Genomic DNA, 16390 nt, shown 5'->3' with positions numbered 1-16390 from the left:
GTGTGACAGGCCTATTATTTAGGTTTTTGTTTTGATTGCACAGTTCTGCAGATGAATAAACTTGCAAAGCTCGTGTGAATAAAAGCGCAGACATCTTTAGAATCGTTTGATTGAACTCTACCGATCAAAAAGACGCAAAATGGTCTCTCCCCTGCATGTTGTGTGGCAGGCAGAACCCACTGAAAGTTCTGTGGGAGTGCAAGGTTTTGACTTCTCAAGCTTTCGCCTCGGCTGCATCACTTCAAATCACAGGGGAGCAGCGCATGCACACATGCATGCATGCACGCACGCCGGCCGACCGGCCAGCCGGCTTCTCTGTTTCAGGACGCAGGTTTGAAAGCTTGTGGCATGCATTCGATTTCTTCTGTTGTTTGGTTGCGTGTTTGTCAGCAAAAACTACTACGTGGGATGTTGTGAAACTTCTGCTCATCTTGTAACTGCTACAAAAAAGGTGTGAATATGAGACGCCAGTCTTGGCATTTGTGCTAGGCCTTTATTTCCATTTCTGTGTTGATGTCAGATCTTAATGCCTACTTTTAATCTGAAATGGAGAGTTTGATACCCAGTTGAAGGCATAAGCTTGCATGAACTCAATAAAATTAAATACTTTTCGCTTATGCAATTCTTCTTGTTTTAGGTTGTTTTCTCAATGATTATTTTTTTGTTGCAAAAGCAGAACTTTACATACATTTCCTTTTCATCTGGTCTGCTTCAATATTTTCACACAATGTTCTTTCCTCGAGATGCTACCTGTTTTACATAAAGTAGGTAAAACACGATGCTGCCACTTCCGTCTTCAGAAAGTAATCTCAGGCTGGGAAGTTTCCCTTTTTCCTGCTGGTCAAATGAAACCGAACACAGGAAGCATCTCCAAAAGGTCTTTGCAAACTGTAATCTGAATTTTTTTATATCAATGATTGTAAATCCAAATTTGCACCATTATGGTGTACAAAACATTTTAAACAAAATATAAAACATTGAAAAGGAATCAGAGTTAGCTCCAGAGAGGGAAGCTCAAACATTTGACTGTTTATGATGCGTTCAGAGTAATGGCTTCTTCCTTTCTGCGTGGCAGTTCAGTCCACACTGATACAGGACACCACACAGTAAATAATAGTAATGTTCATTATGGCCAAATATTAAACTCTTAGTTTCAACAGAACTCATTTGAGAGTAATTTGTCTTCTGGAATCGTGAGAATGAAGTCATAACGTTGCAAAAAATAAAGTTGCATGTGAAAAAAGTTTAAATAATGTGAATAAAGTTATCAGAACAAGAAAATAAAGGCATCATAATGTGAGAACAAAGTCATAATAATATGAGAATAGTCATAATTTAAAAATAAAGTAATGCGTGAAGAAAGGCGTCATAACATGAAAATATTTGTTGTAACGTGAGAAATAGGTCAGCATAGTCTTAATATTATGAGAAGAAAGGCATTATAATACAAAATAAATTTGTAACATGTATATATAGTTGGAATATGGAAATAAAGAAAAAAGGTATAAAAATAAAGTCACACTATTGTGACAATAAAGTTGTACTAATATAATAAACTTGTAATAATGTGAGAATAAATGATCTTGTGGTGTTGTACTTTGGTTTCTATTTTACAAATCAGGAAATGCTTCATCATTAACTTCACCAAATTTCAGCAGCAGGATTTAGAAACGATTGTGGAAACAACTGAGTCTGGATCGAAAAAAGAACTACCTTCATAACTATCAAATTTCCTTTTTTTCATGAAAGCAACTGTTTTCTTCTAATTTTACAGCTTTCATCTGTTAGCACCACGTCTTTATTTTGCTAATATTATAAGCGGGGTAAAAATACATTCTTGTAATTGAATTTAAAAAAAAATCTCCATATCAACTAGTACTACGTTTGCAAAATTTGCCTGAATATTCAAAAAAATAATTCTGTACTTTTGCAATTTTTCTGTTTCTCCTGTTCTGCCAGGAGGACGAAACCGGCTTGTTTCGAAGCCGACCGCCGCCTCAGTCTTTGTACCACAGTGGTGCCAACGAGGATGTGACCAGCGATGAGGAGCGCATGGTCATCTGCGAGGAGGAAGGAGACGACGACGTGATGGGTGAGTTATCTGAGCTGAGTGAGCAGAGAGGCTTCTTCGTCACCGCAAAGTGATAGTTTCACTTCTCATGATGGTCAGGAAATTTGGCCTTCTGAGTCAGAACGATTGTGTCAGCGCTGACAGAAAAAAAACCCCCAGCAGATCTGTCGTCTCGTGAGTGCCGACGATTAACTGCGGCAGCTAAAATAAGACCAGAGATTACAGTTTGGTCATGGTGATACTAGCAGTTTGGAGGCAGGAAGTCACTGCAAAACCAGCTCTGTTTTCATGTTTTATTCTCCAACAACAAAATGAGTATCAAGAAGCCATCTTTAGAAATGCATACAAAATTAAAACTAATCACATTTCACAGTTACTTTGTTAATTTGACAAAAACAAAACTCAAACGTTAAACTGGTGAAGTAAAATATTTAAAATTGAAGAATCTTACCAAAACCATGATTAAAAAAATCAGCAACTGTTCCTGCTTATCAATCTGTGAAGGATGATATGACCATTTCCAGACTACCGTCAGAAAGAAAAGTTCTCCTCCTTTGGTTTCAGAGTGACGTCGGCACGCTCACGGTGGCCATCTTGGTTTTTTAACAGCTTTCTATTTGAATTCAGATCAGTTCTGTGACGAAGCATGAAAATCAAGACTTTGTTTCCTTTACAAAAGTAAAGTCATAATGTTATAAGAATACAGTTGCAGTAATATGAGAAAATAGTCAAAATAATACGAGAATAATAGTGTAATATTAGAGGAATGAAGTCACAATTTTATGAGAAATTCATCTCATTTTGAGACATTATTCTGGTAAAATTATGTATTTATTCTTCTGAAATTATGACTTTATCTTCCTATTTAAACAAAAATACTCAGTCAAGCCCTAACACTTCCTTCATACAACTAATAGGTGGGAAATTTAAATAAAAGGCATTTTTTAAAACATTTAGTCATTTTTAGGAAATTTGGTACAAAAGAAAATGTAATTTTTATGCTATACCACCAACAATTCACTTTCTTTCTGCATTTTGATCCAGATTTCTCTGCATGTGTGTTGGTGAAGGTTATATATTTATGTTTAATCATGTCATAACAAGTACACTTTGTGCTGAGAGTCTGCTTTGCTGTAATGTTAATAGCGTCTCACATTTCCGCCCTCAGAGGATTCGTGCCCTGAAGGCTCCATTGACCTCAAGTGCAAGGAGAGAGTGACAGACAGCGACGAGGACGAACCGGACGGACAGGTTGGTGGAGGATTACTCGTCCTCATGCTGGATATTTAGGTCTATACAGACATAAAACGTAAACACAGCGTATTAAATCAAATTTAAACCTGTAGCAAAAGTGAAAATCTAACGGAATGAGGCATATGGAAAAGTCAAATCAGGAATGTTGCAACCAGAATCAGCTTCATTGTGAGCAAAAACAAAGAATTTATCTATGGTTTCATGCAACATTAGATATAAATGTATAAACAGTTGAAATTACTAACACCCAAGAACAAAAAGATCGACACATTATAACTTTAATTTAATGAAAACAAATCCTTCACTGAGCTGGAGGATCCATCAACAAAGCAAGACAAGCATAAAAACGCTCCAGAAATATACAAATATTAATGTTTCTAGTTTAACAGATAAAATGACTTTACAAAGTGTGGAAGTGTTGCTGGGATCTGGTTTATAATGTTGATGTTGTTGAATATCAAAGCCAGAATTTAGTATTTTTGCAGATGGATCCTAAACCCTAAAACTGATCAGGTGCAGCTCATCATTACAGTAAATCTGTTCGTACAAGTTTAGCATTACAGGTTTCATGATAGTCCCTTTTTCTACTTTTTGTGTTTCTTTCTATTATTTCTACTTACTCCGGGAATTCTGGGTAAATTAAACTAAAACAAACGTGCTAATCTCGCACTAGCGGCAGAAACGGTTTATGGTTGTTTTTTTCTTTTTAGCAAGGACAATCACCCAAAACCTGACCCCTTTGTTTACATTTTGCAAAGAAGGAAGTTGCGCTCAGTGTCTTCTTCAGAGTTTTGATTCTTGGTGCAGCGCCCCCACAGGCGAGTAGGGGAACAGCAGCAACTAAAAACGTAACAAATGTTGCAGCTTTGGTCCTTATTTGTACCAAACTTGGACTATAAGCTGACAAACTTCTTCCTCTCTTCTTGTTTTTCCTCCAGCAGGACGTCCACCCGGACAATCGCTCCTCCTCTGTGTCCAACTCCTCTGCGAAGGACGAGGCCGGAGGCCCTGGCGACGGCGAGGACAGGAACAGGAAGTGGGGTGCGGAGGAGGAAGAGGGCGGTACCAGGAAGAAGGAAGTGTCTGGAGGCGGGTTGGGCGTCTCCGCCAGTCCGCATCAGCAGGGCCAGGTTCTGGGCGGGGTCCGGGCGGCCCCCCCGCCGGTTCGACAGACCGCCAGCGTGCCCATCGCTCCCATTGCTCCCATCGCTCCCATCGCTATCGCCAGCAAACCGGTGGACGGCGGCGCCGCCCTCAGCTCACTCCCACAGGAGAAGAAGACCAACGTTCTGATTGGCGGAGCCGGCACTCAGCTCGCTGCTGGTGGGTTCCTATCTTCATCATCATCATCATCATCACTGATTTATGGCCCTCAGTCACCAAAGAGTGCGGTAACTCATCTCTTCTCCGTTTCCCTTTCCTCAGTCCAAACTCAGGCATCGGTTTTGCCAAGCAATGTGTTGGTTCCCACGCCTCCTCTGCCCTCCATCTCCCTGGTGGCTCCGCCTCTTCCTGTGCAGAACGGCCCCGCGACAGGAAACAAGGTGAGCATCGTCTTTATGAGACCAGGCACAAACAAAATGGCCGCACGATTCAACTGAGAAACAAGTAAATCTGTTTGTGGAAAAATGTATTAAAAAATGTTAATAAAATAAATAGATGCTTTCATATTTAGCTTCCTGCAGAGCCTTCACCTTTGCCAACAACTTGTTTTAATCCTACTGTCCCTTTATTATTGTAGAAATTATAATATATAACTCCTCTCTAAATGTACATTTAAATGTTTAATCAGAATTACGACTAATTAGAACAAAAAGTGACATATCTCACATTTACTAAATGACTCATCCTAATTTATTTGTTGATATCTGAAAGATGTTTCACAAAATCAGTAATTTATTCTCTTGAATTAAAGCCTCCATATAACTTAATGGTAAATCTGACTTATACAAGTCTGCATATAATTAGAGATATTTTAATTAAACCAAAATGTATTGCATCCAAATTTATGTGAAAACTTCTTGCCATACACTTTCTTTGAAATGCAACATTTATGCCAATGAGACATTAATATTTATTTTATGTTCTTCACATTTTTGTTCCTTTGTTTGTCCTTCCAGATCATCCAGCTCACCTCCATGCCCGTGGTGCAGACCAACGTCCATCCCAGCCCTGGCAGCCCCTTCCCCGTATCAATGGCAGCGGTGATGGCTCCCGGAGCCGCCCCGCCTCAGCCCGTTCTCCTGACCTCCCCGCCCACCAGGTGACTGGAGCGCCATGTTAAAGCCCAAACATTATAAACAGAATAAACGCCTGCATATGGTGGTCTTGTTTTTACCGCTGTGCTAACTGAAGTCACTACATAGTGGTAAAACATACAGATTCACTGAAACTCTTATAACAATTTAACTGGTCTCGATCCAGGCTAATCCACATTCAACACATTAAAAGCAACTTGGTTTCGGATCAGTTCAAATCAAACCTACATATTCCAATACAGCCCATTATATGGTCAGATCAGGTCCAGTTATGTATTATGAGTATTTAGTCCCAATTTCTCCTAATTTTATTTTTATACAAGATTCAGTTGATTTAAAAAATGCCAATGAGCTGCTGCTAAGATTGTGTTGGTGTGGCGCTTTAATATTAGCTTCTGGTTTAGCATTAGCTTGTCCTAAATACCCAGAATCTACTTAGAGTCTTATTATCCAAGAATAAGTTTTAGCATTTATTGTAATAAACATTTTGAACTCATATACTTATCCTATCTTGTTATGGTTCTGGAAAATCTTACAAATTTATATTTGAAATATATTTTAAATACATTGAATTGGACTTTGTGGACTTTTATGTTTTAGTTAGTTTACTGAACACCAGTGGGAAAATCAGCCAAACTCAAAATAAAAACCTTTAGAATCCCAGAGAACAGCTGATTAAGACAAACTTATATATTACAGGAAAGTCTTGCTAACCTAAACGAAAACATAGAAGAATTAAACAATGTTCAAACAGTCGATCCTAATGCGGTTTGTCTCCCTTAGAATCACCTATGTCCAGTCCAGCCCAGGCGTTGCCACCGTGACGCCCCAGCAGGGCGCCCAGCCTCCCGGTCCGGCCTATCTCTCGTCACACCTGGCCACTCTGGGGTTCACCGCCATCGCCCCGCCCGGACAGACCCTGGTCCAGCCTCTGCTGGCTCAGGCTCCGCCCCTCGGCGCTCAGTCGCAGACCCCTCCGGGCCAGACCGCCGTGGGCCGTCAGGTACCGCTTTAGCGCACCAAGCTCGGATAAATTCAAAAGCTCTAATTTATAAAGTTGTTTATATTCATGCTCTTATTTTGAAGTGGCTGAAGACGTTTACATAGCAGTTCTGTTTCTCCTGCTCCAGTTCTACCGCTCCTTTTATCTCAGTTATATTATTTAGAATAAAAGACAATGAAAATTAAACCCAGACAGCAGAGAAGAGATGAGCATAAATACAATATCTAAGGACATTATACTCCATACAATTCAGAATGTCAAAGTTAAATTGATGCTTGAGGATTATTGTCGTTCAAGGTCAGACATAATCTGAATTGAAGTTGGCGCTTTTAGCATTAGCTTTTTGAACTTCCAGGTTGCTGCAGTGCTTTAGCATTAGTTTCTGTTAAATACCGTTTTGGAGTAGCGCTCTAGTACTTTAAGGTTAGGAGAAATTTCTTTGTACTTAGCAGAGTCCACTACTGGACATTCATTTAAAAACTGTAGATCTGCTGTTTTTAATTTGCTTATAAAACAAATATATGGATATTAGCCAAAGGTACGAAGAGCCTCTGTGACTTCTGACTGATTCTAACACAGGCAGCATCACAAGTTTTGTGTGCTAGCCACTCGTAAACCCAACCATGACCTCCAGTATGTATTTCACCAATCTTAAACCTGTTTGGCCTTTCAGGTACTAACTGCCATCTACCCTGCACAAACCGTTGCTCTGGCGACCGGTGTGGTCCCGTTGGCCGCTGCCGTGCCGCCTGCCATGGCGTCTCCAGCCCAGGACGCCATTAACCCGGCTTCGGCGGTGGCGACCTTTCAGCCGGGAACCGGAACGAAGGTGGAGGTGAAACAGGAGAGCCAGCTGGACTCAGAGACCGAAGGGTCGTCGGGCTGCAACCCAAGCTGCTCGATGGGCAGCTGTGAAAACGGAGGCGCAGCAGGTAAACGTCCTCAAGTCCAGTTTATGAACCTTTACAATCAAAAACAGAACAGTGCAAGGATTTACCTGGGATGGACCAAAACACGTTTTTCACTTCTGCATAGTTTTTTAATAACTACTTATATTTACTCATGTACTTAAGTAACTTCTTTGGGAAAAAAAATACTTTTAGGAGTATTTTTACTACAATGTTCTTGTTTACTTTTACTTCAGTAATTTTATTATGAAGTATTTTTACTCGTCTTAATTTTCTACTCACTGAATGAGAAACAAACATGTTTTTTTATCCAAAACTTCACCAGACACAGAGGCACGCCTGCAGATTTTGTTAGTTTTATATTGAAACAAACTGATTTAGAAAAAATTTCTTTCATCTGATTTTGTAATTTTTTTGTTACTGTTATGAATTATTATCATTTTAGTCCTTAAAATACAAAAAATGTCAAACTAAACAGCAACAACCCTTGTTCCAAATGGTTCACAAACTGCAAAAAGGAAAAAAAAACATTCTGTAAAATTAATAATATCATGGAATCACTCAGAGCACAAGTTATAGAATTAGGTTGCAAGTCCTCAATGTGCGAAAACGCCCACTATATTCCTGAAAAACAGTAAAATATAAAAAAATCTGTGTGAAAAACAAAACGTTGCTTTCAAATTAGCATTCAGGTTGTTTGGAACATGTAAAAGTTATGGATGGAGTATTTTAATCAATAATTAGTTGAATATCCATTTTTTTCTGAAAAACACAACGTGTCCTGGATATGAGCATTATGTGTCCTTTCTGCTGAAAACTTGTTTGCTTTAAGAAATATGATACAATGCAGATATGATACAGACACTCTGATGTGGAAAGCAGATTCAAAGGCTGCAAGGTTGTTGGAAAATTTCTACATTTACAAACCAAAACAGAATAAAAGTTGGTTCTTTGTTTCTGTGTCAGCAATTAATTTGATTTGTTTTGTTTTTCCAGTGAAAAAAGAAGAAGACATCAGCCTGAGCATCAAGGAAGAAAATATGTGTGATGAAACTGAGAGGGAGCGACACAGTGAGGCAGACGAAGGGCGAGGCGGAGTGAAGAAGGAAGCCAAAGAAATGGACAGAGACGACCGCAACGCGACGACGAATAACAGCAAAGAGGTAAAAACAGGTTCAGCAAATTCTGCCATAACAAACATTATGAACGTCTTTATGCTGAATATTTTCTTTACTGTATCCTAGCTTAGCATTCATGAAAGTTGTTTCAGTTAAATGAAATTAAATTTCCTCCAAAAGTCAAAGTGTTTTTATTTCTTTAAGTGATAATATATAAATAATGTTGCAACTTTTTGTAGGAATAAAAAAAACAAAAGAATAAAATGCAAGGAAAAAAAATAAACAGATGGAGAAAAAATGTAAAATAGTTGTAAGATTCATGAGAGAATGTGGTGAAAACGCTTCAAATCCAAATATGGTATCAGCACTTCCTGCAAGATGTGACCTCATTAACATGTTTTATATTTATTATTTGTCAGTGTAGGTAATTAATACCTATATCATTTAATATAGCTATAAATTAATTTAGCATTAAAATAGAAAATATTAATTAATATACGTAAATCTAATCCACAATTAGTAGATATTATTATCGCAAATTATTGCTACAAAATTTTGCAATAGTAATTAAATTATTGCTATTATATTTAATAAATGTAATAGTTTCATCGATAATGTTAATAACTATTATTTATCTATTAAATAAATCAATAATAATATAGCAATTTAAATGTATCACTGTTATCTATTAATTAAGTCATTATTATTATTATTATTAATATTATTTTAAGAATATATTTCATGTTCATAAAATAATCAATATCACAATATATTATTATAATATTACTACTAGCAGTAGTAATATTACTACTAATTGCCTTATTATTTATAGAAGTGATCATATAAAAAATGTTTTATTTTTAAGGATTGCTAAGGAATTTTACCAAACATAATTATTTTCTATCTCTTAATGGAGTCACTGAAATTGAAGTTTTGATTTTCAAACCTTTCTAACATAAAATCGTGTCTCTTCCAACATTATGTTGATTTAATTTTAAGAGTTTTATCAGGAAATCCAAATATCTGAACCATGTGTTCCCCACCAGACTGGACCTCGTTCTCCTCCGCCACCTCCTCCGCCCCCGTCCTCGGGTCTGGACCCGCCTCCACCGCCACCAGCAGAAAAAGAAACCCCTTCCTCCTCTTCCTCCTCCTCCTCATCCTCCTCTTCCTCTTCATGCTCTTCCTCTTCCTCCTCTTCCTCCTCCTTCTCCTCCAAGAGAACCAAGTTTCGCCCCCCTCCACTCAAAAAGACCCCCGACTCTCATGACAAGTGAGTATCTTTTTAAACAAGCTCTGAAAACAGAAAATAACCACATAAAAACAGGATTTCAGACATATTTTCTGCTGATTTTGGATGATAAAAAAATTTAAAATCTGCTCATAAAACACATTCTGAGGATGAGGCAGGACTCCCATCTGTTAGCACTCATTTTGCAGCCAACTTCCAGCTTCATAAGGCCGTAGTGGGAGCTATGTTTGCTGTGTGTGTGTGTGTGTGTGTGTGTGTGTGTGTGTGTGTGTGTGTGTGTGTGTGTGGTGTGTGGTGTGTGTGTGTGTGTGTGTGTGTGTGTGGGCAGAGTGCTGCACCCTGGACGTGCTTTATTTAGGCCGCTGGGAAAGGACCGGAAGAAGCAGAGAGAGAGAGGAAGGACAGCAGAAGTAGCCCTGAATGATTGAGGAAACACTCTGAGGAGATTCCCGTTATATTTTAACCAGATCAGATCCTTGAGTTGGACATAGAGCAATAAAACCAGCTGACCAAATGTGTTGAAGCTCAGCTTGTGTCCCAATTGACTTAACAATTGGGAGGTTTTTGAAACGGTTTGTTCATCAGGCACCAGAAAACATCGACTTTTTTTTAACGTTGGAACATTTTAGAAGCAGTTGAAAGTCAAAGCACATGAAAGTAGAAAAACGTGAATAAAAATGTTATTTTGCTTAAAGAGATCCAGTTTAGATTAATTAGATTTTAACTTTTCAATTAAAATCTACTCACAAGATGCAACACAAAGTAATCTCGTCCAAGTTTTATGGGTTCCTTTTCTTGTCATGGTAACCAGGACCGCATCAACTCGTTGAAAGTTCACCTCGGTGAACCCAAATTTATTGGTTTTCTGTTTTCTTCAATCGAGTTCAGGATGATAAGCAACTCAATGCCTTTCAAGGAAAACATGAAAACCACTTGAAATTTTCCATCTACAATCTCGTTTCTACAAAACATAAAAATATGATGACTTTATTTGCTCAATATAAATAGTTCATGCTTGTTTATGGTTGAGTAGGTAAAAACAACTAAAATCGCAGTATTCTTGTTGTTAAAGATAATATCTCTGTCAGCTGATGACGCGGCCATGTTTTCATCTTCAGGGTTTTGTCGGAGACGTCGTTCGAGGAGCGCTTTGCTGAGCTGCCAGAGTTTAACCCAGAGGAGGTTCTTCCGTCGCCCACGCTGCAGAGCCTGGCCACCTCTCCCAGAGCCATCCTGGGAAGCTACCGCAAGAAGAGACGCAACTCCACCGGTGAGTCGGACCTGCAAGACTTTTACTTTCTTCTCTTTTATTTGGATCCCCATTAGATGCAGTGTACTGAAACTTTACATTTTCTTTCTTAAACGTCTAAATTTGCTGGATCTCTCCAGATCTTGACGGGGCAGCAGAGGACCCCAGCTCCCCCAGAAGGAAGACCCGCCGTCTCTCCAGCTGCAGCTCGGAGCCCAGCACCCCAAAAAGCGCTGCCAAGTGCGAGGGAGACATCTTTACGTTCGACAGACCAGGTACGACTGTTGCAGAGCCGCCTCCAGGTGACTCCAGGCGCAAAACACTAAATCTTACCAAGTATTTTTGGTCTAGTTTCTTGTGCAAATATCTTTGTGGACTTGAAATGAAACAAAACTAACTTAAGTAAAATTTAGGCAAGCTATAGAAGTTCATTTTAAGTCAGTAATTTCTTAATATTAATGAAAAAGTACTAGTTCCACTCGCAAATTATTTCACTAAAAACAAGACATTTTCCCAATACGAAATAATCTGCCAATAAAATTAGACATTTTTCATGAATATTAAGGGTTTATTAACTTAGAACAAGTTCCTACATCTTGCTGAAAAGTTACTTATAATTTATTAAATATATTAACATATTTGCAATATGGAAACTAGTCAGAAATTATTGGTAAGATTTTGTATTTTTGCAGTGGAACTTTCAGAAGCACATAAAGGCAGTTACAAAGTCAGTCTTCTACTATATGTATTTAAATTGATGATGGTTTCTGGAAATACCTATAACTTGTTTCATAACTGGCGACTGCATTATGTTTTTATGCTGTAAACCACTTTGAATACTTAGTAAGATTTTATTTTATCTTTTTGCAGTCAGATGGCGTATGAGCCGTTTTGTGAGGTTGTTTGTTGTTGCAGCAGGTCCGGAAGGCGACGTCCCCCCGGGAGACCCGGACAGGGTCCCGTACTCGTCTCTGCGGAGGACACTGGACCAACGTCGCGCGCTGGTCATGCAGCTTTTTCAGGAACACGGCTTCTTTCCTTCAGGTACATCCAGTCTCTGTCCTGATGAAAGCAATTACATTTATTTTGAACTGTCATGTTGCTGACATGTCCTATACAAATAAACTTGATTGATTGATTGAACATTGTCCTCCTCTTCTCTGTCTCGTCTCTGCAGCTCAGGCCACGGCTTCTTTCCAGGCGCGCTACCCGGACACATTCCCCACCAAGTTGTGTCTGCAGTTGAAGATCCGCGAGGTTCGTCAGAAGATCATGCAGACAGCGACGCCGGGGACGCTCGAGTCGTCCGAAGCTGGGCCCGCCCCGTCCCACGGCCAATCAGCGCGGGACGATGGCGGGGCGGAGCATCAGGGAGACAAAGGCCAAAACTTGGAGGAACCGAAAAACGAAGGATCGTAAAAAAACAAACAAACAACAAAACAGAGGAGATCGGGAATCAGGAAAATAATTTCACTGAAAGATGAAGAGAGAAGGGTTTGTGGCACTGATTTCCACTAGACCTGGGCAAAAATAAGACTCCTCAAGACTAGCTTTGATTGTCTAATCTTAATGTGTTGGAACCACAGCAAGTGCTTCTTGAATTTCCTTTTGTCCTGAATGTTGCCCAGGTCTGCGCTCAGCACATTGCAGCAGTTTGGAGCAAACTCTGCGGTACACACTCTCTGTCTCTCTGGTACACACACACACACACACACACACACAAACCAAATCAGACTGTTACACTTGGTTGTTGCCACAACCAAGGACACGACACACAAAGGCACTATGTCACTTACCTTACCGTGCAGATGCAGTTTGCTGTTGCCAGCCAGCCAGCCACCCCTCAGATGCCATCGACCTGACCTCTGACCTCCTCAGCACCGTGGTCGGGCTGCAAACACAACCCCAACGACCTCCACTGATAACTCACAGCCCCTCGATGCTGCAGGACAGACAGCGCGCACACACACGTAGATAATCAACCCGGGTCGGAGAAAGCCATCGGCCTGCACCGTTTCACGTGATTGTAGAGAGTCGGAGACGCAGAATCGGGATGTAGTGACCAACCTTTGCACCTTCAGTTGTTGCCATTACGACGGACGGAGCCGGATATCTGAGTCTGTATGAGATTATGTAAAGATTTGGAGGCATAAACTCCAGAAAAGCAAGATCTTAACCAAACTTCTCAGAAATGACGCTTTTCTTCTCGTTATCGTTGCCGTGGAAATAACCAGTTTTACCGTGGCCTGTTTTTTCTCTCTGTCTCTCTCGTGGCTCTTATTGTGTTTCTTCTCCAGCATAAAAACTTTTAAAAAAAAGAAGAAGAGAAAGAAAGAAAGCAGGAAACTGGACGAAGAAGGGGATAAATCCGTCTGCCCCCTCCCTCCCCCACCCGGACTCAGAAACAGGGCGGGGCGGGGTTTGGTTTGTGGTTTTGTAAAGAAAAACAAAAAAATCGTTGAAATCAGGTGTTTGCACAATTTGTGTGGCCTCTTGTTGTCGACGGGGGTCGCCACAAGTTCAATCAGGAAAGTATTGTTTCTAAGAGATTGTTTTGGTAAAAATAACCTCGTTCCGTATGTTTTCCCAACCCGTCTTTCCCTCCCCATTCAAAGATTTGTTAGAAAGTGCCCTTAAGCACTGGTCCCGGGTCAAGCGTTATGTAGCTCAGGATGGTTCTGGTTTGGGTTCAGTTCAGGGAAAGCAGATCCTAGACCAGCCCTGGAGGGCAAAACCTGGAGCCCTCCCACCCTTTCTCCCTTTCCCTCTCTTCCTCTCGTCTCGACACTTTATCCTTTCCCATCAAATGGTGCAATAGGACATTTATTTTTTTTGGAAATAGGTCTTTATTTTGGGCGGGGAGGGGCAAGGCTTTGTGCCATAGATATTAAATTAAGAGCAGCACTGCAAAAACACAAAATCTTACCAAGTATTTTTGGTCTGGCGTATGCGTGGGCAACCCTGGTGCTGGAGGGCCGGTGTCCTGCAACGTCTCCCTGGTCCAACACACTTGAATCCTATAACTGAATCACCTCCCAAGTGCAGTCAGGTTCTCCAGAGTCCTGCTAATGACCTCATCATTTGACTCAGATGTGTTGAAGTAGAGACACCTGAAAGTTGCAGGAGGCCCTTAAGGCCTGGAGTTGCCCACCTCTGCAGCGTCTCGTGCAAATATCTTAGTACACTTCGAATAAAACAAATGACTTTTTAGCAAGATGCAGTAGCTTGTTTTAACTGCAAAAACACAAAATATGACAGTATTTTCATTCTAGATTCTAGTACAAGTATCTTTAGTATGAATTATTTTGTTCTATTCTTCCTGTTAAATGACAGTTTATTTGTAAACCATATTTCAGAAATAAGGCAGTGCTCCATAAAAACTTAACACAGCAAACAATTATGAAACAATCATCATGGAATATAGATGACAAAAGACTGACTTTGTAACTGTCTTTCTGTGTCTCTGAAGGTTCCACTGAAAAAACACAAAATCCTAAAAATTATTGTCTAGGTTTTATTGCAAATATCTTAGTGCACTGAAATTAAGACAAAAATAACTTAGAAGTAACTTTTCAACAAGTTATAGAAGCTTGTTTTATGTCATTAATTTCTCAACATTGATGAAAACATCGTTGCTATATTATGTTAAAATGTCTTGTAAGGGAGCTTGTACTTTTTCATCAATATTAAGAAATTTCTCACTTAACACAAGCTAATGTATCCTGTTGAAAAGTTACATATAAGTTAGCTTTAACTTATTTCAATTGGACTAGAAACTACACTTACTACTCTAAACTGACAGTTACAAAGTCAGTCTTTTGTCATGTATGTTCCATGATCATTTTTGGTGTTTTTACAGGGAATCAATAATTATTTAATATTGATTTTAAAAGGTAGTAAACATTTTAACTCATAATATGGGAAAAACATTTTGTTCCACTTTTCAATCCAAATTCAAAAATATTTTATTGATTCCAAAGGAAAATTAAATATTAAATTATAATTCTTCAGAGTTATTGTAGATGGTGATGGCTGTGGGCAGGAAGGATCTCCTGTAGCAGTCTGTGTTGCAGCCTCTGACTGAAGCCTTTTTCCTGGGTTGAGTTATTGATAATTTTCTTGATTTTACTTAAAATCCTTGTCCAAACGTTCATCAATATCAATAAATTATTGACATAAAACAACTTCTAAATCTTGTGAAAACGTTACTTATGTTAATTTTCTCTTATTCCAAGCGTATTCAAGATATTTGCACTGGAAACTAGACCACAAATACATTGTAAGATTTTGTGTTTTTGCAGTACAGTCTGAGGAATGAGCTGTTGTGATGAACTATGGTTTAAAAAAAAAAACAGCAAAAAAACAAAAAAGAATCACAAATATTGTCATTGTTGAAGAGATAGAGAGCATAACTTACTAAAAGTCAACGACAATTATTTGAATAGCACTTTTTTGGCTCTTTGCTTCTTTGGTGAAGAGTGGAGCGGGGGTAGTTCTTATTATGGGTATCTCTTTTATTTCTCTGTATACATATGGATGTGTGACAAAATATATATAAATATATTACAGGTATTTCCATATTTGTGCATCTATGTCTGTGTTTTGGGGGATGTGTATGTTTTTGCACATGCAGGCAGGTCTCCTTTCACCTCTCAGCAACGTCATCGTCAGCATATTTTTCTGTATTCCTACTCAAGAGACGGTATTTTTATAGTCACCGTGACTATTTTCTCAGCCATCTAGACTGTTAATAAACTCAGCTGATTCAGGAGACATATATAAATATATATATATATATATCACGTATGCAGGAGACTCGTTTTAGTACATATATGAATAAACATACACAGGTTAATAGTAGACTACCAGATCACGTCACTATGGGGGTTCTTTAGGGCTGTTGAGTGTCGATCTGTGTGCATGTGCGATCACATGCGCTCTTGCACACACCCGCACAGACATGCATGCACTCATACACATGTATGCGTGTACACTGTATGATTGTGCTTCTAAAATAAACCTATCCTTACTTTGGAGAAGGAATTTGTAGGATGAGCAATGTGAGTGTTATCTCATAAGCAGGCATGTTGACCATGTGCAATATTTCTAAATGACAACAAAAAGAAACTAAATATTAAAGATCTAACACAATGCTTTGTGTTGTTGAGTTTTTATCTGTAGTTTGCATCTCTTCCTACATTTAAAATATGTTTAAACAAAGCAACCTTCTAGATAAATATTTAAAAGAACCAGGTATAGTTTTTAATATAAATGCAA

The 16390-nt window shown here is 39.1% G+C and overlaps 1 protein-coding gene across 4 annotated transcripts in view; it reads left to right on the top strand.

Moving 5' to 3' along the window:
- Nucleotides 1-16266, top strand: part of cica (capicua transcriptional repressor a) — a 39695-nt gene extending 23429 nt beyond the window's left edge. For 2 of the 4 annotated variants that reach the window (XM_055055089.1, XM_055055090.1), the window contains exons 10-22: nucleotides 1960-2092; nucleotides 3240-3322; nucleotides 4264-4648; nucleotides 4751-4869; nucleotides 5446-5588; nucleotides 6367-6586; nucleotides 7260-7518; nucleotides 8491-8657; nucleotides 9659-9885; nucleotides 10983-11134; nucleotides 11254-11388; nucleotides 12029-12157; nucleotides 12291-16266. In XM_055055089.1, coding sequence (XP_054911064.1) covers nucleotides 1960-2092; nucleotides 3240-3322; nucleotides 4264-4648; nucleotides 4751-4869; nucleotides 5446-5588; nucleotides 6367-6586; nucleotides 7260-7518; nucleotides 8491-8657; nucleotides 9659-9885; nucleotides 10983-11134; nucleotides 11254-11388; nucleotides 12029-12157; nucleotides 12291-12532 — 2394 coding nt within the window. In that variant the 3' untranslated portion in view covers nucleotides 12533-16266. The remainder of the gene's footprint in view (nucleotides 1-1959; nucleotides 2093-3239; nucleotides 3323-4263; nucleotides 4649-4750; nucleotides 4870-5445; nucleotides 5589-6366; nucleotides 6587-7259; nucleotides 7519-8490; nucleotides 8658-9658; nucleotides 9886-10982; nucleotides 11135-11253; nucleotides 11389-12028; nucleotides 12158-12290) is intronic. The other 2 variants (XM_055055092.1, XM_055055091.1) reach the window with 2 other exon arrangements.
- Nucleotides 16267-16390: the final 124 nt, after the last annotated feature.

Source organism: Poeciliopsis prolifica, unplaced genomic scaffold (assembly GCF_027474105.1).
Source record: "Poeciliopsis prolifica strain line A6 unplaced genomic scaffold, Auburn_PproV2 SCAFFOLD041, whole genome shotgun sequence".
NCBI classification, from domain to species: Eukaryota; Metazoa; Chordata; class Actinopteri; order Cyprinodontiformes; family Poeciliidae; genus Poeciliopsis; species Poeciliopsis prolifica.
This window is presented reverse-complemented; position numbering and strand designations above follow the sequence as displayed.